The sequence below is a fragment of the Lagenorhynchus albirostris genome, chromosome 4 (assembly GCF_949774975.1).
Source record: "Lagenorhynchus albirostris chromosome 4, mLagAlb1.1, whole genome shotgun sequence".
NCBI classification, from domain to species: domain Eukaryota; kingdom Metazoa; phylum Chordata; class Mammalia; order Artiodactyla; family Delphinidae; genus Lagenorhynchus; species Lagenorhynchus albirostris.
The window spans coordinates 73,882,129-73,909,585 of record NC_083098.1 but is presented as its reverse complement, the minus strand read 5'-3'; the positions used below and the strand labels follow the sequence as shown (position 1 = coordinate 73,909,585).

Here is a 27,457-nt window from a genome sequence, read left to right as displayed (position 1 = left end):
AGGAGGTGTTGGGGGAAGACTTCTGAGTGGTCAGGCCTGAACAGGGTTTGGAAGTATGAGTAGGAGTTTACAATGACAGAAAGGAGGAAATTAGTTACAGACAGGAACAGCATGGACAAAAGCCTTAGTAACCCATGACATAACATGGTATCTTCAGTGAATTCAAAGTAGGTTTGTCCACTCTTCCACCGATTGTTTTGTTGGATTAATTTCTTGTTCCAGTATTTACTGATAACCTTCCTTAGTTCTTCACAAAGTACAGGCTTAATATATATAAATATATATATAAAGTATTTATAATACTGCCTTGGCCTCAAGGTTAGCACAACCTTAGTCTCACTTCTGATAACTAAATAGCTCAACTTTTAAAAAATAAGATGTAAAAATATTCTCAACCAATCATCCTTTCCTATTTCCTATGCTTGCCCACCCCAATCCCCATCCTTCAAAAATCCTAAACACTCAATTTCAAAAGCCAAACATATTAAGAGGCCAGTCTAAGATAGGTGTGGCACAAAACACGTAAAACGAAGAGGCGTTACAGGAAAAGGGTAATGTTAGATGTTTTTGGTCTGGGGGCGATTATAGGCAAACAAACAACATCTAAAACAAGGCTTGAAATTTTTCTTGTTATTTCCTAAGTCTCATCTCAGAGGTTTGTTTTAAATAATTGCATCCTGACGCTCTAAGCACATTGTCCTCAGCAGATCGCCGGGTCGGAGGCGGCACCGAGAATCGGTGAAGGAGTGCAGAACCCGGCTAAGCTGTGGCAGCTCCCGCAATTGCCACGTAGCCAGGGCGTTCGAACTAATTTGACATCTAGGAAAGGCTAAGAGACAGGCTGGACTGGATATTAGGGCAAAAGACTCAGGAGGGAACAAGAAGTAAAGAGCCGTGCGGTTCTGGGACGGTGGACAGACAGATGGGAAACGGGTCCCAGGTGGAGCACGAGAAGGATGCGAGGCGAGGAAGGTCACGCAGCGACCTGTACCTCGGGAGCGCCGGGTCCAATAGGAAGAGGGCGCGAGTCGCACCTCAACCTGCCCGAGGACGTCACGACGCCGAGGCGGACGCCGGGCCAATGGGAGGCCATCACAGTCAGGGGCGGAGCCCGGAGGAATTGGGCCGGGCTGCGCTGGGATAGTTCGGGGAGTCGTGTGGCCACCGTGGGCGAGGAGAGTGCGAGTCCCCGGCCACGGTCGCCGGCCTGACCTAAGCCTCACGTCCGCCCTGGCCACTTCCCGCATGCTGCGGGCTCCTCCCTGAAAGGTGGCGGCGAGGCGTGGGGGACGCGCCCGGGGACGGCTCGGGGTCGAGGCTTCCAGTCGCCCGCACTTCCTCTTGAGGCGCCCGTGCGCGGCTGTCTCCGCGGGCGGGATGGCGGCGGCGGCCCGGGGTAGCGGCCGCGCATCTGCGCCCCGGCTGCTTCTGCTCCTGCTGTTTCCGCTGCTGTGGGCCCCGGCCGGGGTCCGGGCCGTACCCGACGAAGACCTCAGCCACCGGAACAAGGAACCTCCGGCGCCTGCCCAGCAGCTGCAGCAGCAGCCCGCGGCCGTGCAGGGCCCCGAGCCGGCCCGGGCCGAGGTGAGCAGGACGGGCCGGGTACCAGGCTCGCCGCCGCCGGAGCGCCGCCCTTGACGCAGGCTGCCAGCGGGGGGAGGGGAGCCCGGCCCCGGCTCCCTGGGGTGGAAGAGCGAGGAGTGCGCTTTTCCCGGGTCGGGCCTGGCCTCGCCCGGCTCCTTATGGGGGGAGGGGAGAGCAGAGCTGGAGTCCAACTGTAAACCTTTAGCTCGGGAGGATAAAGATGCTGCTGAGGAATGGGCGTCTTGTTGATCAGATGTATTCTAGAGAGATGGAAGTACTCATCCCAAGTAGAAAGTTTTTAACGGAGGGCAGCTGGGAGGCTTTTCGTATTCTCTGAGAATAATAATATGGGCCATTTCATTGTTGAAACAGACTATCCCAAATTGTTTACCAAATTCAGCTTTGCACGACTTGTGATTTTTGCCAAATGTATATGGATAACGAAGCGTGACTCTCACTTTTTTAAAAACGTGCTCTGGCTTGCAGGAAGTAGCCTTAGGAATGCAGAGGAACAGTCAGTCTTTGACAGTAAGGAGTGCTGCAGCGGTGTGGGATGCCAAGACTAAATTTCTAAGTGTACCAGAATCCTGCATTTTGGCCTTCACTAAGTAGATATTAATTAACATCTTAATTTATGTTAATAGAATCAGTCACTAGTGTTCAAAATCTCAGCAGCGTTTTTAAATTTAGTCCCAGTATGGGTCCTGGGCTTTCTCCTCGTTTCCAATTTGAATTCCTGAATCCAGGCCCTCTGTAGTGTCTTCAAGTAGGGGACCATTTGGCACTCAACCCTCCCGTTTCCACCCCAGGCTACCTTCAGCATGTTCTCAGGTAACTAATCTTCCTAAACATTGAATTCCATTTTCCTTCTCAGAAATCTTTAGTGAGCTTCCCGGCATAATGATTTCAGTCCAGCCTCTTCAGCAAGATGTTCAGGTATTTTGGTGATCCGGCTCCAGTCAACCTCTCTAGACTTTTTAGTCCTCACTCCCTTGCGCAATCATATGCTGTACTCAAATCCAAGACATGCCATGTGCTCTGTTGCTAGTCTCTCCAACAAAAGGCCTCTAAATAAAAGGGCTTTAGTGAGCTTGAAGCCTACTGATCAGAACCTTTCCCACCCTTCAAGAACCAGCAGATATCTCCTCTCCATGAAGACTTCCCTAAAATTTCCGGGCAAAAAGTTATTTCTCTCTCCTGCCTGTAACTTGTGTGCTCAGCTGACCCGGCTCACCATTTCCACTTCTGAAATTGAACTGAAATGGTGATTCATGAAATTCATTCTTAGTGTTCATCATTTAGCTTTCTGCCACTTAACTCACTATCAGAAGTTTATTTTAAAGTGGTAAATATTTTGGGTTGTGTAACTTTCCAGACCTTGCATTAAAGTTTTAGTCATATAGTGGTTTTTGAGATACAAATAATGGTAGGTATGCTTATCGATACCTTTTTAGACAGCTAGGAGAAATATAGTCGTGTAAAAAAAAAAGGCAGCAGTATCCAGTGACCATATTTAAGTGTCTTAAGGATGCTTGTCTTTAAAACTGGGGGTGTGAAGGGAAGGGACAGGCACAAGATAGTATGATTTTTGTCTTTACTATTTTGATATATTCTCTGTGGTTCTTCTTAGATAGGAATTTACTCTCTTTGTTCTGTATTGTAGTAGAATCTAATTATTTTGTTTTAATTATATTTTCACGTAACTTTTTGTTATGGCTCAAGTGTCTTTTTCCCTCTATGGTATTATAGTATATTGGAAGAGATTTTCCTTTCACATATTTTCTAAGCTATGTAATGTAAGTATCATTTGCTTTTTTTTTTGTCCACTTGGCAGAAGTAAAATATGGCCAGAGTTCAGTTTAATAGCCACGTAAGCAAGGATTCAGCATCACTGCATATCCGAAAGTTTCAACTGTTTTGCTTTGCAACTGCATGGAGCAGATCTTTTAAAAGGGTAGGATGTTTAAATATATGCTTTCATGCCACTGTGTGAGTGTGGACTTATGAAAATGGAGAGGAAAAAATGTATTGGTAAGCTTTCAAATATAAGATGTATTATAAAAATGTAGTTGTATCTTTCTTTTTTTTGCGGTACGCGGGCCTCTCACTGTTGTGGCCTCTCCCGTTGCGGAGCACAGTCTCCGGACGCGCAGGCTCAGGGACCATGGCTCACGGGCCCAGCTGCTCCGCGGCATGTGGGATCTTCCCGGACTGGGGCACGAACCTGCATCCCCTGCATCGGCAGGCGGACTTTTAACCACTGCGCCACCAGGGAAGCCCTGTAGTTGTATCTTACAGGGTGCTTTAAAGCAAGATTACTGAGATCCTTTCGTTTATGCAGTTTACTTCTAGTGACATACTCAGTTTTTTTTCTTATCCTTCCTTGGGTAGAGTATGTAGTACAAGAAGCATTAAGTCCCTTTAGTTGGGGGAAATCAGCTAGATTTAACAGAGGTAATTTATAATTTGCTGCGTATTCTGGAAGGGCCAGTGAAGGACTGCTCTGGTTGTGAAGCACTGTTGATAAAGCCACAGAAGCCTGTCACTCAACCCCGTACACATTCTTCTTACTGTATTTCTGCTTTACCGTTTCTTGGCATTTCTTTTGTCTATTATCTTCTAACACCAAGGCCTTCCACACAATATTTTAAACTTTCTTCCATTTTCATTAAGTTGCAGTCCTGCTCCATCCAGTCCAAACTCCCAATTCTAGCCTCCTTACAGCTAAGACTGATGCCAAGGGTGTGAAGACCCTTGTCTTACTCATGATTGCTGTGTCAGAATGAAACGATCATGATGTTACTGTATTTATTTGTTGGTGTTCTGCTGTCAAAGCAATTCATTAAAAAAAAATCAGTGAAATTAAATACACTTAATACATTTCAAATGTCAAAATTTATAAATACATTATGAAACAGTAACATTCATAAAAACAAAGCTGTTTAAAGATTCATTAAAATAAAAATGTATTTAGAAAAATGTAATTGTTAAATATATTATTCTAATATGAATTAACAGTAACATTCATAAAAATATTATTTAAAAAACAACAAGCTGGGGCTTCCCTGGTGGCTCAGTGGTTAAGAATCCACCTGTCAATGCAGGGGACACGGGTTCGAGCCCTGGTCTGGGAAGATCCCACATGCCGCGGAGCAGCTAAGCCCGGGCGCCACAACTACTGAGCCTGCGCTCTAGAGCCTGTGAGCCACAACTGCTGAAGCCACGCGCCTAGAGCCCGTGAGCCACATCTACTGAGCCCGTGTGCCACAACTACTGAAGCCTTTGTGCCTAGAGTCCGTGCTCCACAATGAGAAGCCCGCACACTGCAAGGAAGGGTAGCCCCTGCTCACCGCAACTAGAGGAAGCCGGCGCACAGCAATGAAGACCCAACCCAGCCAAAAATAAATAAATAAAATAAATGTATGGGGAAAAAAGTCAAACATCCACAAATAAAAGGTGATAGTGAAAATTTATAATAAAATATAATTTTATTTCCTTTTTTGTGTGTGTGTGTACGCGGGCCTCTCACTGTTGTGGCCTCTCCCGTTGCGGAGCACAGGCTCCAGTCGCGCAGGCTCAGCGGCCATGGCACACGCGCCCAGCCGCTCCGCGGCATGTGGGATCTTCCCGGACCGGGGCACGAACCTGTGTTCCCTGCATCGGCAGGTGGACTCTCAACCACTGCGCCACCAGGGAAGCCCTATTTCTTTATATTAATGCAGTCTTTTAAAACCAAAATTATCCATGGTGTCATTGTTTAAGTTACACGTGTATTTTTGTGCACATTTTTCCAATTTCTGAAAGGTTTTTCTGACTTCATATAATAAAGTAATGGCAAGGAGACAGTTCTGAGACAGTTCTAAGCGTTTTCCTGTGACTTCTTTATCTTCAAATAATCTTACCTCTTGGGTGGTAACTTTTGTTGAGGGACTTTGTTTTTGCAGGGACATCAGTCTTTTTCTTGGTAGCAGGCTCTAGCTTTTGTTCCAAAGAAAGCATCTTCATCTTCTCTAGTTCATCACGTGTAGATGATTCTGATGCAGGTATCTGTATCAATTTCATTACAGTCACGTATGTGTTCATTTGAGCCCTGGAACTAGAATAGGAATTATTTTTTCATTGTTAATTGTTATTTTCATCTCCTGAAGAAAATGAAAGAATAAAAGGATACTCTCTAAATGAGGGAGCTTTTTAACAATTTTTCAATTTGGAATTAATTTTAACTTAAAGAGTTTTTATTCAGTAAGTTTTTTGGTTTTGTTTTCTAATTATAAGTTGTTGACCCTGCTATCAGGATGTAAATAATTTGGGTTTCAGATCAAATTAAATGATCTGAGTTTCAGACCCAAATTAAAAATACTGAAAGGGTGGTATTTGTACTAAGGAAAACACTGTGTTTCATTACTTTAACACTGTGTAACTGACTAGTGGAATGCCAAAATTGGAAATATAGTCACTGCTGCATGTGACTGTCCTTTACTAATCTAAATATTTGCTTCTATGCCAGTACTTTCTGCCTTTCTTCTGAATTGGACAAAACGATCACCCTTTCCATATTTCTTTCTGTCCATGTGCCCATTCTCCTCTGACCTCCAGTACTTTCCCTTCAGTATCTTTATTCTCTCCTTTTCTTTGGTTCCTTTCTGTCTGCTTACACATGCCCACAGGTTTCTCCTGTTTGGAGGGAAAAAAAAAAGGCCAATGACTTAACTCTACTTGGCTGCATTAGTTTCTGTTCTTCAGTTTTGTAAATGAAATTTTTAACTAGGGAATTAGCTGCTTTTTCACATTGCTTTAGTCTTCTGTTATCTGGCATCAGCCCATGTCTTTACATTGAAATTTCATTTTTGAAGGATACCTGTAACCTACTTAATTGCTAAATCCAGGGCTCTTTTTCAGTTCCTGTTTGAGGCTATTATCTATCCACTTTTTTAAGACTCCTGATGTATCTTGGTTTGTATGAACTTGAGGAAATGGTTTAACTCTATTGGTTCTCAGCTTCTCCTTTTGTGTTAAGTTGGGATAACAGCTTTAAGGTTTTGAGTATCAAAACAATGTATATGGAAATCCCTGGCCTTTAGTTAACAGCTCAGTGAAATGGTGATTGCCCCTAACTTGAACCATCTGTGGTGTTCTCCTGCCTGCGCCTCTAAATATCTAAGACAATTTTGTTTTCTCTTTTTTTCCCCCCTCCACACCTTCCTTAAATATAGACATTGTCTAAGGTTCATTTTTTCAATGTAATCTCTGCCTTTGCAAGACTAGCTGATAAATTCAGGTTGCCAGCAACCAAATACATACCTTGAGGCTGTGCTGGCCTAAACCCAGGTTTTCATTTCTGATGACTTCTTGGAAAGCTTTATTTGAAATGCTTTTTATCCTCAAATTGAACATGTGTGAAACCAAACCCCTTATTTTTATTCCTCTTTCCCGTATACCTCATGGGAATATGAATAGCATCTTTGATTCTTTGCCTTTAAAAAATTCTGTTAATTTTTCTTTTTCATCATGTGCAGAATGTTTTCCTTTATTTTGTCTTCAACATTGGTCTTGTGCAGCAGACCTCCTCCTTCTAATTAATTGGTCCAGTGGCCTGTATTCTTTATATTCTCTACTTTCTGTACCGATCTGTTAGTCACAGTGCCTTAATTACATTTGTGTCTTCTACTCAGAAACTTGAAAGGGCTTCTCGCTTGCCTCTAAGCTGGTCCATAAACATACAGGCTTTTCGGTCCAAGCCCAGTTTATCTTTCTTATCTTACCCCAACCATTCATCTGGTGGTTTACTCCCTGTTATCAGAATAAAGCCTGTATTTTCTCAAATTGTCAGTCCAGGGCAGAAGGAGAATGCATGTACCTGATGCATTTTGAAGTTAGCCACTCCACGAGTGACTAGTATGAATCCTGCAGCGACTTTCTGGGAGCCTAATGTAATGAACCTCAGAATCGATTCCTCCGCATTGGTCAAAGGTTGCCCCACAGGGGTTAACTCCTGTATACTTCTGGGTAGTGTAGTGAGGAAGTATGTGCACCGCGCTTACTTTCTGGTTGGATCTGCCTAAAGCTAGTTACAGCCTGCAAGGAATTGGTCCTCCCTAGCTGGAGTAAGAGATTGGGTCAAGAGATTTTTGAAGTGGTGCACAATAGGTGTCTTTAATCATGTGCATGGTGAAAAATCCAAAAGGTACAGAAAAATGTAGAATGAGAAGTGTGTCACCTCCCCTTGTATTCTAGCTCAGGGGTCAGCAAACTGAAGATTACCACTGACTGGGGTCAGCAAACTGTAGTTTACCACTGACTGCCTGTTTTTGTAAATAAAGTTTTGTTGGAATAGAGCCAGGCCATTCGTTTAAGTGTTACCTATGGCTGATCTCAGGGTGTAGCCTCAGAGTTGGGTAATTACCAAAGAAACTTTACGGTCCCTGAGGTTAAATATTTGGCCCTTTAAGTAAAAGTTTGCCAACACCTGTTCTAGTCATCCTGGTTCCTTCCCTGGCCACTGTTACTGTGTCCTGAGATTTCCGGTTCATTAGCAACTGTGTGTATACTTTATATACCTCCCTAACTCACCACCCCATAACATACATACAGTAACTATGTACATAAGATGTACTGTTTTCAACTTAAAAATGTCTTAGTGATTTTTTTATTAGTGTATATAAAACGTTCTTGTTTTTAGCCCCGTAATATTCCAGTATATGGAGCTACCATTTATTTAACCAGTTCCTTATGGATGGACATTTAGTTATTTATGTCTCTTAATTATTACAGATGATAACATTACATTTATATGCATTTCTAGGACAAAACGGTTAACTCCCTGAGTGTTCCTACCTCAAACTTTGTTCCAGTCATGTACTTGCTATGACTCATTGCCCACAGTATGCCTGCAGTTTGAGGGAAGTGGGATCCTTAAGGGGCTGGAGTTGTTGAGGTACGGCTTGCTCAAGAGGCTCTACATAAGTTGGGGCTTGAGGAATGTGGATGAATAGGGGCATAATGATAGGAAGGTAGGAAGGGAAGCAGGACTGCGTGACTGAAGGCTTGTGTTGCCCCCAAACTTGAAGTGTTCTTGAGCCACACTGCCCAGTACTACAGCCATGAGCCACGTGGCAGTTTTTAAGCACTTGAAAAGATGTGGCAGGTCCAAACTGAGATGTGCAAGAGATGTGTGCAGTGAGTAGATACACACCGGTGTTTGAAGATTTGGTAAGAACAAAAAAAGAGGGTTAAATACTGATATCTCATTAGTCATTTGAAAAATATTCCTAGAGTAGTGTTTTGGATATATTGGGTTAAATTAAATAATATTAAAAGTAATTTTATCTGTTTTTATTTTTTAATATCTGGCTACTAGAAATTTTATTTTATTTTACTGTTTCGGGCTGCACTGCGCAGCTTGCAGGATCCCAGTTCCCCAACCAGGATCGAACCCGTGCCCCTTGGAGTGGAAGCATGGAGTCCTAACTCCACTGGACCGCTAGGGAATTCCCTAGAAATTTTATTTTTAATTTTTTTTTAAATTAATTAATTTATTTTGGGCTGTGTTGGGTCTTCGTTGCTGCGCGCGGGCTTTCTCTAGTTGCGGTGAGCGGGGGCTACTCTTCGTTGTGAGGGCTTCTCATTGTGGTGGCTTCTCTTGTTCCAGAGCACGGGCTCTAGGCACGTGGGCTTCAATAGTTGTGGCTCGTGGGCTCAGTAGTTGTGGCTCGCGGGCTCTAGAGCACAGGCTCAGTAGTTGTGGTGCCAGGACTTAGCTGTTCTGCAGCATGTGGGATCTTCCCGGACCAGGGATCGAACCCATGTCCCCTGCATTGGCAGGCGGATTCTTAACCACTGTGCCACCAGGGAAGCCCACCTTAGAAATTTAAAAAATTCATTATGTGGCTTGCATTATTTTCTGTTGGACAGTGCTGCTCTGGCTCATCCTTCATTAGGGAGGTTCACCAAGGTTCACTTTGGGAATTGGTATGTGATTAGATGGGACATGTTGGATAGTTACCAGAATTAAGTATTTGCATTTTATGTTCTAGGCATAAGAAGGTCATGATGAAATTAGTTTTAGGAAGATTCAACTGGTCACGTTATGGTGTGCTATAATAACTGACTGTAACTGAGTGCTTACTGTATATTAGGCACCATCCTAGGGGCTTTATGTGTAGTAATTCATTTAATCCTCACAACAACCTTGTAAGGTATAGGTACCCCTCATCTTAGAGATGTAACTTGAGTCACAGGGAGGTAAACTTACTGGCGCAGGGCCATACAGTAACCAGTAATACCTTGGCTATGAACCCTGGAAGTCTGATTCCAGAGCCCACCTATTAAACCAGTACATTCTGTCACTCTGAAGGTGAATTAGAAAAAGGAGATGATCCTTGTACACAGTAATCACTTGGGCAATTGATCGACAACAAATGAATGAATGGTAATTGATCATTTTCTGCCCCTATTTATTAACACTTCAAGTTTTTTAAATCTTCTATCTTCATAACACCCTGGTACTTTTGTTTTAAATTCTTATCACACCATGGTTGGTGGCTGTTTAACACTGATTTTGGCTATCCAGGACGAGCTCAATATATAACAAAAACTGTAAGTTAATTTTTCTTGTGCTTTGTATATAGAAAGGTTTTAAGAATATGTAGTTTTGTTTTGCTTTGTGCTTGCAAGGCAAGTTTTATTCTCATCATTTCACAGAGGAACAGAGAGGCTAAGTAATGTGGCCACGGTTTTATGGCTGCGAATTATAAAACGAGAATTTGTGGTTTTGATCATTATTGTTTGTTTTTAAAAGTAAACGTTTTCTGTTTGAGCTTGCAGCTAATTGGTTGTAAATAAATGTTTTAGGAATATTTATTCCTAAAAAATTTTCTTGGATTTCAGGTCCTAAATATTTTGCAATGAAACTTTTTCATTCAAAAGGTATTTCCAAGAGGAAAATGTTGCATTAGTGAAAGCTGAATGAAAATGCTTATATTTTTTATGATGCTTAATGCTCATAGGGTATTGGAAGAGACAAGAAGATCAGCATAGTTGGAATTAAAATGATAATGGAGAGAAAGCTAAAATCCCTTAAAATGGTACTTGCTTAATCAAGAGCTAGCTTCTGAGGCTGCCCTTTTGATTTAGCCCTCACACCAAGTATTTTCTAAATTGTTAAATTTCCCCAATTTTTAGCTCAGAGGTCTAGTCTGAGTAATGCTTAAAGTTTTCTGATCTTTACCGTGGAATTTGGGAGTCAAGTTTATGTCATGTGTTAAGGAATGACATGCACACTTAAAAATTTAGGATTTTATTCTTATCTCTGACTGGAGCCTTTGTGAATAAAAGTACTTCTTTTATACTCTGTCCAAAATCACATACATTCTTGGGTTTCTTTTTCTTTTTTATCCCTCAGGTTTCTAGAGACTCATAGGCTTTAAAAATTAATTAAAGATAGGCAATTAAGATTGGAAGAGACCTTTAGAAGTGATTCCTTTAGTCCAGGGTCTTTACCCCTAGGAACTAGTGATATTTTGGATTAGATAATGTTTTGTTGTGAGGAGCTGTACTACGCATTATGTCCTGTCCGTAGCAGCAGTTCTCGCTTCCACCCACTAGATGCCATTAGTTTCCCTTCAGCTGTGACAAAAAAATGTCTCCGGACTTTGCCAAAAGTCCCCTGGGAGACAAAATCGCCCTGGTTGAGAACCTCTGATGAGCACACTTTCTGTAGGTGGTGGTTCTCTTCTCTGGAACTCTCACATTGAGGGGGGAATTTGCTACACTCTCTAGAAGTCCATTTCAGTCTCTGGGGGCTCCTGTGGAGTAGAAATCTTTTGTGTGTGTTAAGCTACAACCTGCCATGCCACCTATAACTTTTTAGTTCTATCTCTTGGGACCATATAGACTTTCATCAGACTTTCTCAATTATTGGAACATAGGCACCCAGTCCTTCCTGGTCCCTTATGTGATTGTTTTAGAGACTGAGTTGGCAAACTTTCTTTTGTCTTGGGCCAGATTATAAATACTTTAGGTTTGGGCCACGTGTTTGCAGGCTACTTAAGGTCTCTGTTGCATAATTTTCTTTTCCTACTTCCCTCCATCCCTTTCCCTCCCTCCCTCCCTCTTTCTCTCTTTTTTTTGCAAACCCTTAAAAAACGTAAAAATCATTCTCAGCTGGATTTACTCTTAGCTGTTGCTTGCCAGTCCCTGGCTTTAGAGTCTCTTTTGTCTGCAGTAATCTTCAGAGGGCAGTGCCTTCTTAAAATGTGGTGCCTCAGAGCTAGTACAGAACTTTGGGTGAGGGCTATGCAGCACAGAAGGTGGGCTTGTCACTAACTCTTTAAAGTGCTTAAAGTGCTTGCTGCCTTTTTGGAGCTTTGTCACATTTTCAACTCGGAATGACCTTAACACCAGCTGAGACTCTGGCTTATCTTTTTTATTAGGCCACATTTCAGCCTAGGATATTTTTAGTGTAGGACCAACCATATATCCAGCTATATTAGATCTCATCTTAGCTAGAGGCAACTCTTCTTCTAGCCTGTTGAGAGCTTTCCGGATCCTACTTTGTTCTCGTAAGTGTTCATGAAATTTCTCTCAGCTTCCTGTTAAATGTTTGATAAGCATACCTTGGGTCTTACACACAAGTTATGAATAAAAATTTGAATGAGACATAGCTAAGAACTAAATCTCAACTCACACTTAGAAAACAAGGTAATTTTGATGTGTGGATATAGCTGGTCTCTACTTTTTTTTTTTTAATTGTTTTGTAGACTTGTACTTGGATTTCCATTGTAGCAGGCATCCATCAGAGGCTTCTGTCATTGCTAATGGCTTTCAAAGTGATTAGACAGTAAATAAGTCTAATGACCATGACAGAAAAACAATCTTAATTCACATACAAAATAAAATAATTTAAAATAATGACTTTTTTCAAAAAAGTAGCTGATAAATATGTATTTTTTTTTTAATTTCAGAAAGGATTTACACCAGCTGCTCCAGTTCATACCAATAAAGAAGATCCAGCTACCCAAACTAATCTGGGATTTATCCATGCATTTGTGGCTGCCATATCAGTTATCATTGTATCTGAACTGGGTGATAAGACATTTTTTATAGCAGCCATCATGGCAATGCGCTATAATCGTTTGACAGTGTTGGCTGGTGCTATGCTTGCCTTGGGCCTAATGACGTGCTTATCAGGTGAGTGCTTTTTCCTCCTAATGAGTTTATTGAATTAAAGAGAGAGCATGGTGGTATTAAGTCACTGAATCATTCAACTAGTTATATTGGAATTTGGTTCATGTTTCAGAACTTAGTGAGCAGAAAATGTTTACAGTACATAAATTCCTAAAAACGATATTGCACTTTTGAAATTAATTTTTTTTTTTTCCCGCGGTACGCGGGCCTCTCACTGCTATGGCCTCTCCCGTCGCGGAGCACAGGCTCTGGACGCGCAGGCTCAGCGGCCATGGCTCATGGGCCCAGCTGCTCTGCAGCATGTGCGATCTTCCTGGACCAGGGCACGAACCTGTGTCCCCTGCATCGGCAGGCGGACTCTCAACCACTGTGCCACCAGGGGAGCCCTGAAATTAAATTTTTAGCTATTCACAGTCAAGATACATGCTCCTCATTTATTCACTAGGTTTTTGATCCTTGCTTTTGCTATGGCTATCCTTGCTTTTTTTTCTTTTTCCTTTTTAAGTCCAGAGAAATTTATATCTGATAGCTCAGAAACAGGACGCAAGCAACCACAGAGAATTGTGTATTTTCTGTTGAAGGGCATTTGGTAATCAGTAGTGAGGGGTAATGTTCACAGTATTGTGTTCTGTTAAGCTATTCTTAACCTCTTACCCCAACAGTAGGGAATGAAACATTCTTAGATTCCCGGTTTATATTACTATTTGAGTTACTATTATATAGGCTTCAATTTTTCAAAGAATTAAGACCAGGAGAAAGTAAACTTAACACTACATAATTAAACATAGTTTAGTCTCTGATTCAAAAGCTACCTTGAGCCATGTAGTTGGATGGAAAATAGCGAGTTTTCCCCTTAGAGCCAGACTTGGATTGGAGTCTCATTCTGCTGTGTATTAACTTAATGGTAAGTTACTTAACCTCTTTGAGTTTCAGTTCCCCATCTGTAAACTGGAGATAGTATCTAGCTGCCTCACAGGGTTGCGGTTTGTATTAAAATGAGATCTTATATTTCGGGTGCTCAGTCATTCACTCCTCTCTTTCAGCATGCCTTAGATTTCTCCTGAAACGCAGTTCTTAAAGTACAGGACAGGTTCTATTTCTGGATGCTTGGATGCTTGTTAAAGTTTGTCTTTTTAAACCTACTATAATGAGTATTTTATTGAATAAAAAAATTGACTACTTTTCACATTTGGATATTAGCATTATTCATATTTCACACACAGAAATTTTCTCTTCAAAAGCAAATTTTGATTCTAGGAAATAGTGGAGCAGGTTGTAAATGGTGAAGTCACTTGTTTGGAATGAGTTTGAATAATATCAGAGAATTTTAGTTTTGAAACTTCCAGCTTTGAGGATAAAGTAGAAGGCTGTCCTCTCTCCACCCATTCCCTCCTCAGAACCTGGCTCCATGCGTTCCCCCCCCCTCTTCTATGGGTTTAGCTCCCTTCCCTCAGCGGTGAGTGGGGCTGGTCTCTTTCATGCTGACCCTTGGCCCACCTCCCTCTGGCTGCTGGTACTGACAGCTCCTCTCACCTGGACTATTTGAAGGAATGGGCTGTATCAGTGGTCTTCAAACCTCTTCCTTGTATATCTCTAAAATAATTTTGAAAAACTATACCCCCCCTCACTTTTCATCGTTAAGTTCAAGGAGTTTCAAAGATCTAATTTTTGGTATATTGTGTAGAATTGTTATAGTTGGTATTCTTTTTTTTTTATGTTTGTCTTATAAGTGTTTTAACATTTGTTACACAATATTTAAATTTATATTGCATTTGCAAACTGATTAAAAAAGAAATTTCAGACATCATACATTTTAAACACAGTCTTTCGAGATAGGTTAAACACTGCTTCCCCGGTCAAATCTGTTGACCTCATTTTTTTTCCCATCAGCCTGGTCACACGGTACCCATTCCCCCTAGATGGTTGAGTTCAGTTCCGGGGGAATTGCAGCAGTCTGTAAGCGTGGAGCCAGTGCTTTCCTTTGCAAAATTTCCGTTTGCCAGTGTTATTTCTTTCTTGTTAGCATTCCAGATTCGTTCCTAAACTGGCTTGCCTTTGGGTCCTGAGCCCTTTTTCTATGTTCTGTTTAGGAGCGTGGAGCTGCTGGGGGGTGGGGGGCAGGAAAGGCACGAGACCTGACGTCTTGAGCCTGGGGCTGAATCTAGCCTCTACTGCTTGCTCATCATGCAGACAGGAGCAGGTCACACGGCTGCCATTTGCTGAGTACCATCAGTGTGCATGATGCTTCAGGCCCGCTTCGGGACAACCCTTTGTCCTGCTACAGATGGACAAGCAGAAAGCAGAGACGTATTATGCGCTCATGGCTCACAGGCAGTGGAGCTGGGATTCAAAGGCTGTGTCTGTCTCTGAATCCAGGGGTTTCTGATGGTTTTCTTCAGGGTAAGAGGTTCTGCAGGGGGAGGTGGATGAGGGCTGGAGGCTGCACAGCCAGGGTGGCTATGGGCCCCCAATCCTTCCTCTGGGAACAATTTACTGTCATCTGTTTGCTAATTAAAATTTTATTGGGAAAAGGTTTGAAGCTTAAAAGTCACTGGGAAATAACTATATTTTCACTCCGTTATGACTTTCTAAGTTATTTAAGCTCCTGGAGAATCTTTGTCTGCTGTAAACTCAGGATACTGATAGTAACAATCCTTACAGAATTGTAAGAAAGATTAAATGAAGTAAAACAAGCAAACCATGTTGTATAGGATGGTTAGTTCTGTAAGTTAGTTCTCTTCCCCCTTATCATAAAGAGGCTTTGCATCTAGGTATAGTTCACCTGTGCCCAGGGCACAACTGAACCATTTATTTGGATGTTTTCACATGATTTACAAAAATGGCCAATTAATTCAACAAGTACTTGTTTAGAACCACCTGTGTGCCTAGAAAAGTGTTGGGTCTGTGGCCAGGCATGCGTGGTGGAAGGGGCACGGGCAGCCAGTAGTGCGGAGGCTGTGAGAGGCGTCTCCTCCTGCCCCGTCCCACCCTGAAGAGAGCTTCGATGTCTGAACAGCCTCCATCAGGCATTCTTGTCTTTGGCTGTTTTCAAAATTTCTCACTAAAATTCAAAGCCGTCAAGAGAGGCAACTTCTCAGTTTTTGTGAGTTTGTTCCTTAGGAGGAGTGACTATAGAGGAACCCAGGGCAGATTTGGAAGAAGGCCTGAGAGGAAGGAGAGCGATCAGCGGGGAGGTAGGAGCAGCTGTAAGTCAACATTGATTTCCTTCCCGACTCAGCCAGGGTGGGCCTGCACCAGCTGTCCCAGGGCTCGGGCCTACTTGGCCTGTTCTTGTAAAATACACCTAATGGAATCTAAATACCATTAGCAATTTGATACTTAGCATCACTGCCACCATCATTCCTTTAAAAAAACATGAGTAAACTCTGCTTTAACATCTGGAAATTTACATTGTTCTTTTTCCTCCGTTAATTCTTACTTTCATTTACTTTCCTCATACAATTTTACTCTAACGATAAGTTTTTTGCTTGAAAATCTTTTATGGATCACACTGTCATTTATCTGCAGCAAAAATACGCATTTAAATTGAACTTTAGAAGATGGTGAAAATTTCCTTTGTTAAGTCTCTAAATGTTAACATTTATCGATTGAGTTATAGTTACTAGCATACAGTTTGATTACTAGCATACAGTTGATCAAAGCAAAATATATCACAAATTTAAGTAAACATTTTTTAAAAGTTGGAAATGCATCTCTTAATGAGATGATAGAACTGTTCTTTTAAAATTAGTTTATATGTCCATGGATGATAATTATTGCTAGAATGAAGCTAGGTTTAGAGTCAATTCTGGTCTTTCTAAAAAAAAAATAGATATAAGAGCTGAGAAATTTTATTCACGTAAGTAGACAGGAAGGAATTTTGTTATAGCCATGTCACTCAGTTCATTGAACTCCTGGGTTATATATACGCTTAAAATCACATACTGGTCTATCATCAGGAGATTTTAAATGATTTACCAACTGACAACTTAATAAGGTCTTCTGTCAATTTTGTTAGAAGCAGAGAGTTGGAAACCATCGAGTATACCAAAAAGTGTTTTTCTGAAATTCATCAAATGACTGTTCTTATACATGTTTAGTCTTTTACTTAGAAGTATTGGGTTGGCCAAAAAGTTCATTCGGATTTTTCTGTAACATCTTGGGGAAAAGCCCAAACTTTCTGGCCAACCCAATTCCCTGTTTAATTGGATATATTTAGAAATGGTTGAGAAAATTGAAATATTTTTATTTTCAGCGTACTTTCACCAATAAATGATTTCATCTTAAAAATTGTATCAGATCACATGTTTAAAATCTATTTTCCTGGAGCCTTGGAGCCACAGATTTAGCTCATTCAATTTATGGAAGATGTCTGCCACACTGCCTAATTGCCATGGCAGTTGCTCCACAGTGAACCATCTAAGTCAGGCTTATTTTCTGTCAGAAGACATTTACTTCGTTTTTGAATTTAATAAACATGATATATGTCCCCATGGCAACTAGCTGTTTAGAATTCTAATTCTAAAATGGTTGGCTGGCCAGATTGGGCCTGGAACCCAGCTTGGTGTGAGCTGCCTGGGGAAATAAGCCACTGGGATTTAGTATCTTTTCTGATGCTCTCTTTGCCTTAGGGAAAAGCATCTCCCTGGTTGGAGGATGAAGGAAGCACAATTTCTAAGTAAAAAGTATTCCTACTGAGGTCCAAATACCCTATTTCTCGTCCATGACCATTATTTCCGGTGCCTAAAATGCCATTATTTCTAATGCTGTGGCCTTATAGGAAACTTGTATAAGACAGGGAAGACCCAAAGCCCCCGTCTCTGGTTTATGATGCCTTGACTGGGGATACCAGTATTTCAGACCCTCTCTTTTGGTGCCCTAGGATATCTTTCCATACTGTGGGAAACGCACCATAGGTGCTGGGTGAAAGGCATCTTTGTAGAGTGAGCAGAGGGCAGCTGTGAAGAAGGGACGTGAGAAAGGAGAACCCGCACAACTCCTCAGCTACAAGCATGTTTTCAGGCAGATGAGCTTTAGGGAAAAGTACCCATGGAAGTTGAACTTCTGCAAATAGATTCTTTCACAAACTGTTCATCCGTGTACCCCGGAAAGTCTGTGTTTTAAAGGCTTCAGTAATCAGCTTTCGTTATTACAGAGTTCAATTTTCATTTTAATGAGCCCCTCAGGCCACATTCATGGGCATTCTCATCCTTTTATTCTCTTGGCTTCTAAGATGCCCCCTGCTTTGAGTTATAGTCTTATCCCTCTGAGGAAAAAAAACAAACTGTACCATAAATATTGATATTCCCCACAGTTTTATCCTTGGGCCATTTTTTCCCCTCACACTAATGTTCTTGTGCCAAGTGTTTTCAGTTTAATTACTTGTAAATCAGTGATTTCTGACTTGATGCAAATCACTTGCTTAAAGAGAAATAACCTCTCCTTGTTCACAGAACCAAAGTACTCGAGTGTCTGAGGAAAGACTTCCAAGAAATGAGGAAATTGAGGGACAGCAACCAGGGGAAGAAGAACAAGGTTATAGTGCCAGATCGTTTTTTTCTCTCTATGGAGATGTCAAGGCAGAAAACATGGGATTGTGTCAGTAAATAGTTCTTTTAGATTATCTGAAGGTAAAAGGAAAGCCAAATTTAGGAGATTTTACAAGGTTTGCTACGTCGCTTTTTAAAATTTTAAAAACCTTTTATGGAAAATATTTTAAATTTACAAAGTTGCAAAAATAAAATAGTATAAGAACACCTATATACCTTTTATCCAGATTCACCTGTTAACATTTTACCACATTTGCTTTAGCATTTGTGTCCTATCCCTTTATATCTGAATAAAATTATGTGTATACACACATAATTTATATACCTCTAGGTATATAATATATGTACATATACACACAGTTTATATATCTATAGAGAAATAAAGTACATAGACACATATCTTTATAGACATTGATACATTACTCTATCATCCATATTTTAATTTTGTCAGTTGATCTAAAATATTCTCTCTAGCACTTTTTTCCTTCTTGTAGAGAATCTAGTCTAGGTCAGGTGGTACATTAAGTTCTTTTCAGTCTTTTAATCTGAAATATTTCTGTAGTTTTTTCTTATGTATTCTATAATATTTTTCTAAGATACATCCCCCTCCCCTTTAACAGGCTGTTCCTCATTTTGTGTTTGTGTGATGTTTCCTCATGACTAGATTGAGGTTATGCATTCTTGACTAGAACACTGTATAGGTGATGCATGTCCCTCTTAAAAGAGTATCACATCTGGTAGCACATGATGCCCATTTGTCCCTCACTGACGGTGTTAATTTTGATCACCCTGTAAGGATTTCTCTTTGTATACTGTTTTTCTTCTTCCCTTGCAATTAGTATGTAATCTTTAGGGAGACACTTTAAGACACTACAAATACCCTGTTCCCCATAGTTTAGCGTCAGTTGACGACTCTTACATGATCTGAACTTCACCTCGATGCTTGGAAAATTGATGGCTAATTCCAGTACCCCATCCACGTTTACCAGTGGGCCCTGGCATGCTACTCTAAGATAAAGAGCTCACCCCACCTCCCATTGGTTTGTATGTTTATCATCAATATAAATTCATGAACTCCTTTTTTTCAGTGGTTTATAATTAATTACTTAACTATATTGTTCCTTAAATTGTCCCAGATGTGACAGCTAGGAGCCCCTCCAGCCTGACTCCTGTGTCCTTGTGACATGCTATTATGTGTTTTTGTTCTTCCTTACTTTCTAGTATAACAGGATAGTGCAGGCTCATCTTGTACCTGCTCTGCCCAGTCCTAGAATTAGCCATTTCTCTGAGGAGCCTTTTAGTGGGGAATGTATTAGAAATCAAGATCTGGGTGCAAAGTTGGCTCATTGTCATTGAGATATCTTGGCTTCTTGGCCTTCTCAGTGGACGGAACTAGAAAATATATGTCTGTATTATGTGTGTGTGTGCGAGTACATATACACACGTACCTATGTAACTTGGATACAGATACGCACATAAGCGTAGGTTTACATTTCTAAACATGATTTTTAAGTCTTTTTCATTTTGTAATATAATGAAGCAAGGAATGCTTTATCTATGCAGTTATATTTTTGATGTTCAGGCAGTTTTGTAAGTGTTGTGCCCATTTTATAAAAAGAGCTGGTGAAGTAAAGAGTAATTGCATTTGTTATATATATGCAGATACCCTCTGGCCCTTCCATAGTTTTTAATTACTAACTTCATATTACCAATGTGAATGTGTTTCACAGGTAGGATTTAGGTTCTTGATATATCGATAGTTCCAAGTATAGTTTTTTTGTATAATTTATACAATTGTCCCTCTGTACTTGATGATAGGAAAGCATAGTACTGAATAAGTTTGTCTGTTATGTTACATATATGTGAGTTTGTATGGATATATATGTATGTGTATATGTATAGATATGGAATTATTAGTTTTCTTTCATAAGATATACTTATTTTTAAATAGTTGCAGAGTTTGAATAATGCCACATGAGTATCTTGTCGTGATTCTTTACTACAGAAGTTTGTAATTTAAAGATTTGTGATGAAGAAATATCACATAGGGCAGTGGCATAGCTTCCAGGTTATTAGATCATGGGATCCGTAGAGGGCATCAAAGTTAACCTCCTAACTAAAGTTCTGTGCCCTGCACGACCTGTGGCGAGCCAGCCCCTGGCGGGTGTCTGAAGAGGAGATGATCATCTCATGAGAGATACGTGTGCAAGCCCTGCCACCTCAACCTGCACCACTGATTGCTTGCTAAGCTGTGATGAGTCATTGGCTAGAGCTAAGGGTTCGATATTGGTGGAGGAAAAGAAGTGGAGTTTAGGGTTATTATGTAATAGCTGAGCTTCTAATGTGAACCATTTTCCCTTTAAAACAGTGGTAAATGATGACTTCTGAAGTTAACTCTTTCTTTGGTTGGTGTATAATGTGCTAATTAACCAATACACTGTTGCGCTTCCTTGCAGTTCTGTTTGGCTATGCCACCACAGTCATCCCCAGGGTGTATACATACTACGTTTCAACTGCATTATTTGCCATTTTTGGCATTAGAATGCTTCGGGAAGGCTTAAAGATGAGTCCAGATGAAGGTCAAGAGGAACTAGAAGAAGTGCAAGCAGAATTAAAGAAAAAAGATGAAGAAGTAAGTCAGAGCACTGTTAAACATCTGGACCAAAAAGGCACTCAACTATTAAGAGTAAACACCATCCAGAGGTTTTCCAATAGTCCTCCATATCTGTGATGTGTGTGGGCTACACAGAAATAGCTTATTTTGTTTAGTTTCCGTTCTTACATCTGGCTGTGATAGGACTGGGTTAGTGTGATTGTGGTAGAGAAAGGACTCGGGGATGAATACTGAACCCCTGTAATCAAGTTCCTTAATTAGACTGACTCTTAGCTCCTGAAAAACAGGAACTGCAGTTTATAATTTTACCTGTTTCCTTCCACAGCATCTAGGATAATGAGTGATCAGTTAATATTGTTTATTTCATTGGGAAGAAATGGAAAAATTGAGAATATAGCATTTGTTGCTATGTGAGACCAGTGGTTCAAAAGAGAAGTTTGGGGTCACATAACTTTAGTTTCTCAGAGCATATTCCCATGGAATTTAAACACTGTTTAAAACAAAGATTAAGTAATTTTGTGCTCTATTGACTTGGTTCCTAGAATTAATGTCTTTTTTTTTTTGAAATTTAGTTTCAACGAACCAAACTCTTAAATGGACCAGGAGATGTTGAAACGGGTACAAGCACAACAATACCTCAGAAAAAGTGGCTGCATTTTATTTCACCCATCTTTGTTCAAGCTCTTACATTAACATTCTTAGCAGAATGGGGTGATCGCTCTCAACTAACTACAATTGTTTTGGCAGCTAGAGAGGTGAGTGGTACTTGGAGACTGCTTCTGTATTAAAACTAAGCATAACTAATGTTACTTTGCTCCAGAGGTCACGGGACAGAGTCAGGGTGGGTCAAGGGATGACTTCATATGCTAGACTGTTTTAGATCTAATTACGCCACCGCTCTTCAAAACTGACCTTCTCCCAGTTTCTACAGCCGGTCAGATTACTCTCTTTTGACTCCTCTTCCCTTCAATTTTGCCAAAATGATGGTGTGGCAGTTGTTTTGGCTTAGTTTTTTCTTTTCTCAGAAACTTCCTTTGTATACTTTATGTTGAGAACATAAATGGTATATTATTATTGAAGGCCAATTTGGCAATAAATACCTAATGCCTTGAAAGTAGATATCTTTGGCTTCTTCTGTTCCTTGTGCTAAAAAACTAATTTGAGTGTTGCAGAGGTTACTTAGAAAACTTGTTAAGTCTTAGCCCCAGGTTACTCAGTCCTAGGATGTTAAGCCAGAAGAGACTTCAGATTATCTGTTCTAGCCTTTGCTCTACAGATAAGATCCTGAGGCCCAGAGAGGCTGGGTGACTTGTCCGGGGACAGAAGCTAGTTGGTAGCAGGGACGAGGACTAGAGCCGAGGCTGTCTGCCTTCTAGGCTTTTCTGCTGTATCTTCTTCATAGTTGTCAGATGCCACTCTGTAAAAGATAACTGTTTGTTGAGAAAATGTTTAACCCTCAGTTCTTTTGAGGGGAGTAAAGTTTTACATGAGGTGTCTGTTATTGTTCACACTGATTGAGGTCTCCTGAAGAGACGGTTGTGGGATGGAAGGCTGCTGCTGCTTTTCAGCTCTTCTTGATCTTAACTAATGCTGTTTCTTATATTTTTATATCTATGAAATTACATTGTTTTTAATCAGATGGTAAGATGTTTAGATAGCAAGCTTGATTTGAATTTATTTTTAACTCCTAGGAAATATCTACCATAAAAGAACAAGTTCCTCAACATAGGCTGCAGTTCAAAATATAAAACAAGAGTTGAAAGCCAGGGCTAAGATAGTTGAGGATGGGCTGTTTTGTCAGAGAAGCCTCAAAAATGCAGAAAAAAAGGAACTCGATTTTTCATTTGAGTCCCGTATTTAAACATAAGCTTTCTTTTAAAATGTCATTTTAATGGCTTTGACCTATATTTTTCTTGGTCTCCAGCCTTTTTTATTGGCATTCAGATTGTCAGAATTGGGACTTGAAAGCAAGTGATCATTCTGTGGCGGTTGGTTCTGCCATGTGAGCTGTCGTGACGGCAGAATCATTGCATTTTTCTTAATACTGTCGTCTAAGCGGCACGAGCGACTTGGGACAGGCTCGAGACTCCCTGAGCCCTCGGGGTCTGCTCCCTGCCAGCAGTGCGGCACCTGCGGCCTGGGGTTGAGTCTCTGGCCATGCGAGCACATCACTGCAGCGTCTGCTTCCAGGGTGGCTCTGAGCTGAAACAAACTGATGCACATAGGGTCCCCACTGTGGGGAGCACTCAGTGTCAGCCACTTTCCACGCTGCAGCACCACGGGCACATGCAATGGGCTCTTCACGAGCACAGATGCAGTTGTCTATCTTTGTTACTTTAATCTTCCTAATTTTTTTTGGTAACTTTTTTGTATAACCCATGCAGTAGTCTAGTCCAGTCCATTTTAGTCTGAACTTCATTTCTGCTCCCAGTAGAATTCAGTGTTCTCAGTTTGGATGTCACAGAATCCTAGTATCCTTTGAGATGTTAATGGGTACTAAGCAAAAAAAAAAAAAAAAAAATTGAGGAAAACGTTTGCAGGGTCAAATAGATTTGGCAAATAATATATCCTGGTTTTTTTGTTTTGAAGATGGAGTATACAAAATACCAAAGACTCTGAAAAATGCTGTATTAAAGGAACCATTTAATTTTATTTAAATCCAGTGATTTTTCAAGTGTCACTTTCAGATAGAATGAAACCATCTTCTGGGATATTAGTTTTAGAGGTTATAACAGAATTTAGGAAATGTGGTCCCACTCTTCCATTCCTCACAGACAGTTTCCAGCTCTCTCCATTTCCCCAGTCCACACACACACTGCCCACCCCAGCAAACAGGCCTCCTGCCACTTCACAGAAGAAAGCAGAGGTCATTGTTTCTTCACTGCCACCCATCACAGTGGGTCCTTTCCCACCTGTATTCTGGATTCCAGCCCCCGGTGCTCCCACTTACAGCTTAAATCTTGGCCTTTCTTCCAGCCCAATTTTGCGAGCATATGCACAAGTTTTTCTCATCTAAAAAAGTTTTACCCCTTCCTCAATTCTGCTTCTCTTCCAAATATAAGCCTTTTCCTCCCCCACTTCCCTTAGTTTCAGAGGGCTTGGCTGTGATGGGAACAGGAGTTGGCTCTACTCCCTTACTTACTAAACCCACTGGGCTCTAGTTTCTGACTCACCGGTTGATTTGGTGCTTTAAGTTCACTGCAGCCACCAGTGGGGCTTGCCGTGGTCATCTTGGGAGGCTAATTGCTTGGCCACCTGTTCAGTCTCCCTTGGGCTCCTCTTCCCCTGTCAGCTCTTCAGTGTTGCTTTCCTCATGATCGTATCGTCAGCGCTTTCCTACATTCTCTCCTGGGGTTATGATGTTCAGTCCCATCACTTCTTCTCCATTGAACTCAACTGATTCTTGAACTTCTCTACTTTTAACTCCTTTGTTGGCAGCCACAAACCCTTTCTCCCTTGCTTCCTCTACCTTTTAAATCACATTGGTATTGCCATAATTCATCTAGAGAATTATGGGTGAGGAACTCAAGTGTCAGGCCTGATTTTTTTCATTTCCTATCATTCACTTACCACTAAGGTATATCAGTAGTGCCTCAGTTTCTCTCGAATCCGTCTGCTTTTCTCTGCCTAGTCTCCCATGCCAATCCAGGCCAGCACTGTCTCTTCCCAGGGCTATTGCTGTAGCCTCTCGATTGATCACTTTGCCTTCAGTCTTCTTCCCCTCCAGTGCACTCTCTAGACTCGACTTTTAAAGCATAACCTGTCTGTCACTCCCCAGATAAAAACCAGTGTCTTAAAAAGTCTAAACTCTAAGCTTGTACAGGTCCTTCATGACCCAGCCCCCTCCTTGATGGGACTCCTCCTCTCGTGACTCACTGGTTCTCTCTAGAAACACTCAAGTGCTCCGCAGCTGCCTCTTGCTGCTGGCCTGCTGCCAGGTCAGGTGCTTCCGCTTGTGCTTCAGGGCTGTCTTTTCTGGAAAACTTTCACTGGTCTTCCCAATCTGAGTGCCTCCAGTTTGCTTTGGTGGCAGGTGTTTACTGAATGAATACTGTGTCCTGACACTGAGGTAAAGCGCTGGGACACAGTGGAGACTGAGAGGCAGGGTCTCTGTTCTTAGGAAGTACAGTGAGGCTACGCTCTTATGTAGTTTCTAGACAGTATCAAATACTGCCTGAGGGAAGAGGTGTCTAGGGTACGTCTCCTTGGCACTTGTCACTTAAGAGCTAAATAGTGCCTGTGAAGTAAGTTCAACAACTGCTGAAAGGTTGAATTAGGTTACTTTGATCTACATTGATTTGAGTTTATTCTTCTTTTATCTCTAGTCCTAGGTATAAATGGAACATATTCTTTCAAGCAGCCATGACACTTTTCATAAATTAAACAGCTAATTCATAGAATTGTTTTATGCTTTTTTTGTTGTTGTTACTGACCTCTGTTTTCATTGCTTGATAGTTATCTTTCTCAGGTAGCAGTTTCAACCTTGGTTTTAAATTAATGGTATGTTTCCAGGACCCCTATGGCGTAGCAGTGGGTGGAACAGTGGGACACTGCCTCTGCACTGGACTGGCAGTAATTGGAGGAAGAATGATAGCACAAAAAATCTCTGTCAGAACTGGTAAGTCTTTTTTTCTTTTTTTAATTAGAAAGAAAATTCCATTTATTTTAACTTTTAGAATCACTGAGGTTAGAAAAGAGAACGTGTTTCTTCTGAAGCAGACTTGGTCTTTGCTACGATAATCTCTTAGAGGTCCAACGTACTGGCTCTGCTGTGGCAAACATGGACTGTTTTTCACTTGGAGGTGTTAGTAAAATACAGAACCATCTCAAAGCATTACTGGATTCATAGTAGCTTTCTGTCAACATATTTAAGTCAGTGAAACAACCCTGTGGAAATACGAGAACTTTTTAGCTTTGAAAATGTGTCTTCGGGATTGGCAATCATAGATGGAGACCATATTTACTGATTCAGCTGAAAATTTCCTACGTAGCTGATAGATCTTAAAGATGGAATAAAAATAGTCTCTTTGGTGGTCAGAAGTTGTTGAAAATTCTCTTATATAATTGGCTTTTAAGATGAGTTATAGTTCTATTGTTGCTTGTCAGCACTGTTTCAATTTAATAATTCTGTTAGTAAAAGAGTGCTGGAAAATAAACTGATTCTTAACTGTTCACAGTCGGGCATGTTAAGTATTTTGCTGTGGAAATGAGGTTGAAGTGTTTCTAATTTGTTCAAGTATTCCTAATTTGTTTTTAATGTTAGTTTACTAGATTAGAAGAATAATAGGCAACATCAGGGCTTATTTAGAGGAATTTTGCCTTAAATTTTTTTCTGTTCTCTTACAGTGACAATCATAGGAGGCATCGTATTTTTGGCATTTGCGTTTTCTGCACTATTTATAAGTCCTGATTCTGGTTTTTAACATGATACTGTTCATTTATATTTAGTCTAAGATAGGTGAACTATGTACATAGTGTATATTATAACTAAAAGTGATGGAAAATACTGTATTTTGTAGCATTGATTTGTGAGTTTGACCCATTTAATGAAGTATTATGTCCAAGAGAAATAATCACTGATTCTATTTGCGAAATGGATTTTTAAAAAAAAAAAAACAACTGATATCTAAGTGTGGATTTTTTCTTTTCTCCAGCTTAATTATGTGAATATGGTCTCCTTTTCTTGGCCGGGGCGAGGTGAGGGTAGTATATAGAGAGCCATTGTTCGGCAGGGGGCCTGCCACTTGATTCTCTTTCAGCACTGACCCCTTTGCAAGGACTATGAGTTTTGTCCTGAATAACTGAGGTGTTTTACGACGTTTGTTTACCTTAAAATTTTTCCTGGGGGAAAGAATGAATTAATTTCTATCATCTAGCTATCTTTTAAAACATTTTCCTGAGCCAGTAAGCAGTGGTTTATCAGAATAATCAGAAGTCTTTTCAAAATTAGGTTTTTGGGGCTTCCCTGGTGGCACAGTGATTGAGAGTCCGCCTGCCGATGCAGGGGACACGGGTTCGTGCCCCGGTCCGGGAGGATCCCACATGCCGCGGAGCGGCTGGGCCCGTGAGCCATGGCCGCTGAGCCTGCGCTCCGCAACGGGAGAGGCCACAACAGTGAGAGGCCTGTGTATCGCAAAAAAAAAAAAAAAATTAGGGTTTTTGTTTGTATGTTTTTTTTAAGAGCAAGGGAAATGCATTACTGTTAATAACATGACAAGAATTGTCTGCCAGGTCCATTCTTTTTTTCAATTGGGTAGGAAACCCAATATAATAACAGTCAGTCAATATTTGACCATGTGGAATTACCAAATTAAAAGAGAATACCGTGAGTGTATTCATATTTTTTCTATATTGAATAAACAATGTAACAAAGATACAACATAAATAAAAAAGTGTTATGACCAGTGCTTGTTTTTCCTTGTGTGTTATGCAAGTTCATAACTCTAATTTATCAAATCATTAACATTTATAGACCAGTTTCTAAAGCTGATATAAAAAACAGTAGCAAAGCATTGTTCTAAAGCAC

General features: G+C 40.8%; 1 protein-coding gene across 6 annotated transcripts; it reads left to right on the top strand.

Moving 5' to 3' along the window:
* Nucleotides 1-1,148: 1,148 nt before the first annotated feature.
* TMEM165 (transmembrane protein 165) lies at nucleotides 1,149-27,335 on the top strand. Of its 6 annotated transcripts, none has more exons than XM_060148153.1 (8): nucleotides 1,446-1,584; nucleotides 2,459-2,520; nucleotides 3,419-3,538; nucleotides 12,546-12,771; nucleotides 20,774-20,949; nucleotides 21,504-21,686; nucleotides 25,444-25,549; nucleotides 26,278-27,335. In XM_060148153.1, exons 3-8 carry the CDS (start codon nucleotides 3,428-3,430, stop codon nucleotides 26,352-26,354), a joined length of 879 nt encoding a protein of 292 aa, XP_060004136.1. In that variant the 5' UTR covers nucleotides 1,446-1,584; nucleotides 2,459-2,520; nucleotides 3,419-3,427; the 3' UTR covers nucleotides 26,355-27,335. The 6 variants fall into 6 exon arrangements, with proteins under 6 accessions (XP_060004131.1, XP_060004136.1, XP_060004132.1 ...); XM_060148151.1 differs by lacking the exon at nucleotides 2,459-2,520 and adding an exon at nucleotides 2,331-2,415 and having other exon boundaries at nucleotides 1,562-1,584; XM_060148152.1 differs by lacking the exon at nucleotides 2,459-2,520 and adding an exon at nucleotides 2,342-2,415 and having other exon boundaries at nucleotides 1,566-1,584.
* Nucleotides 27,336-27,457: the final 122 nt, after the last annotated feature.

Excerpts from the sequence above, each read along its gene's own strand:
- TMEM165 (XM_060148148.1), top strand. The coding sequence starts at position 1,378 with ATGGCGGCGGCGGCCCGGGGTAGCGGCCGCGCATCTGCGCCCCGGCTG. Across the intron at positions 21,687-25,443 it reads TTGTTTTGGCAGCTAGAGAG|GACCCCTATGGCGTAGCAGT; the intron begins GTGAGTGGTACT and ends GTATGTTTCCAG. Across the intron at positions 25,550-26,277 it reads AAAAATCTCTGTCAGAACTG|TGACAATCATAGGAGGCATC; the intron begins GTAAGTCTTTTT and ends GTTCTCTTACAG.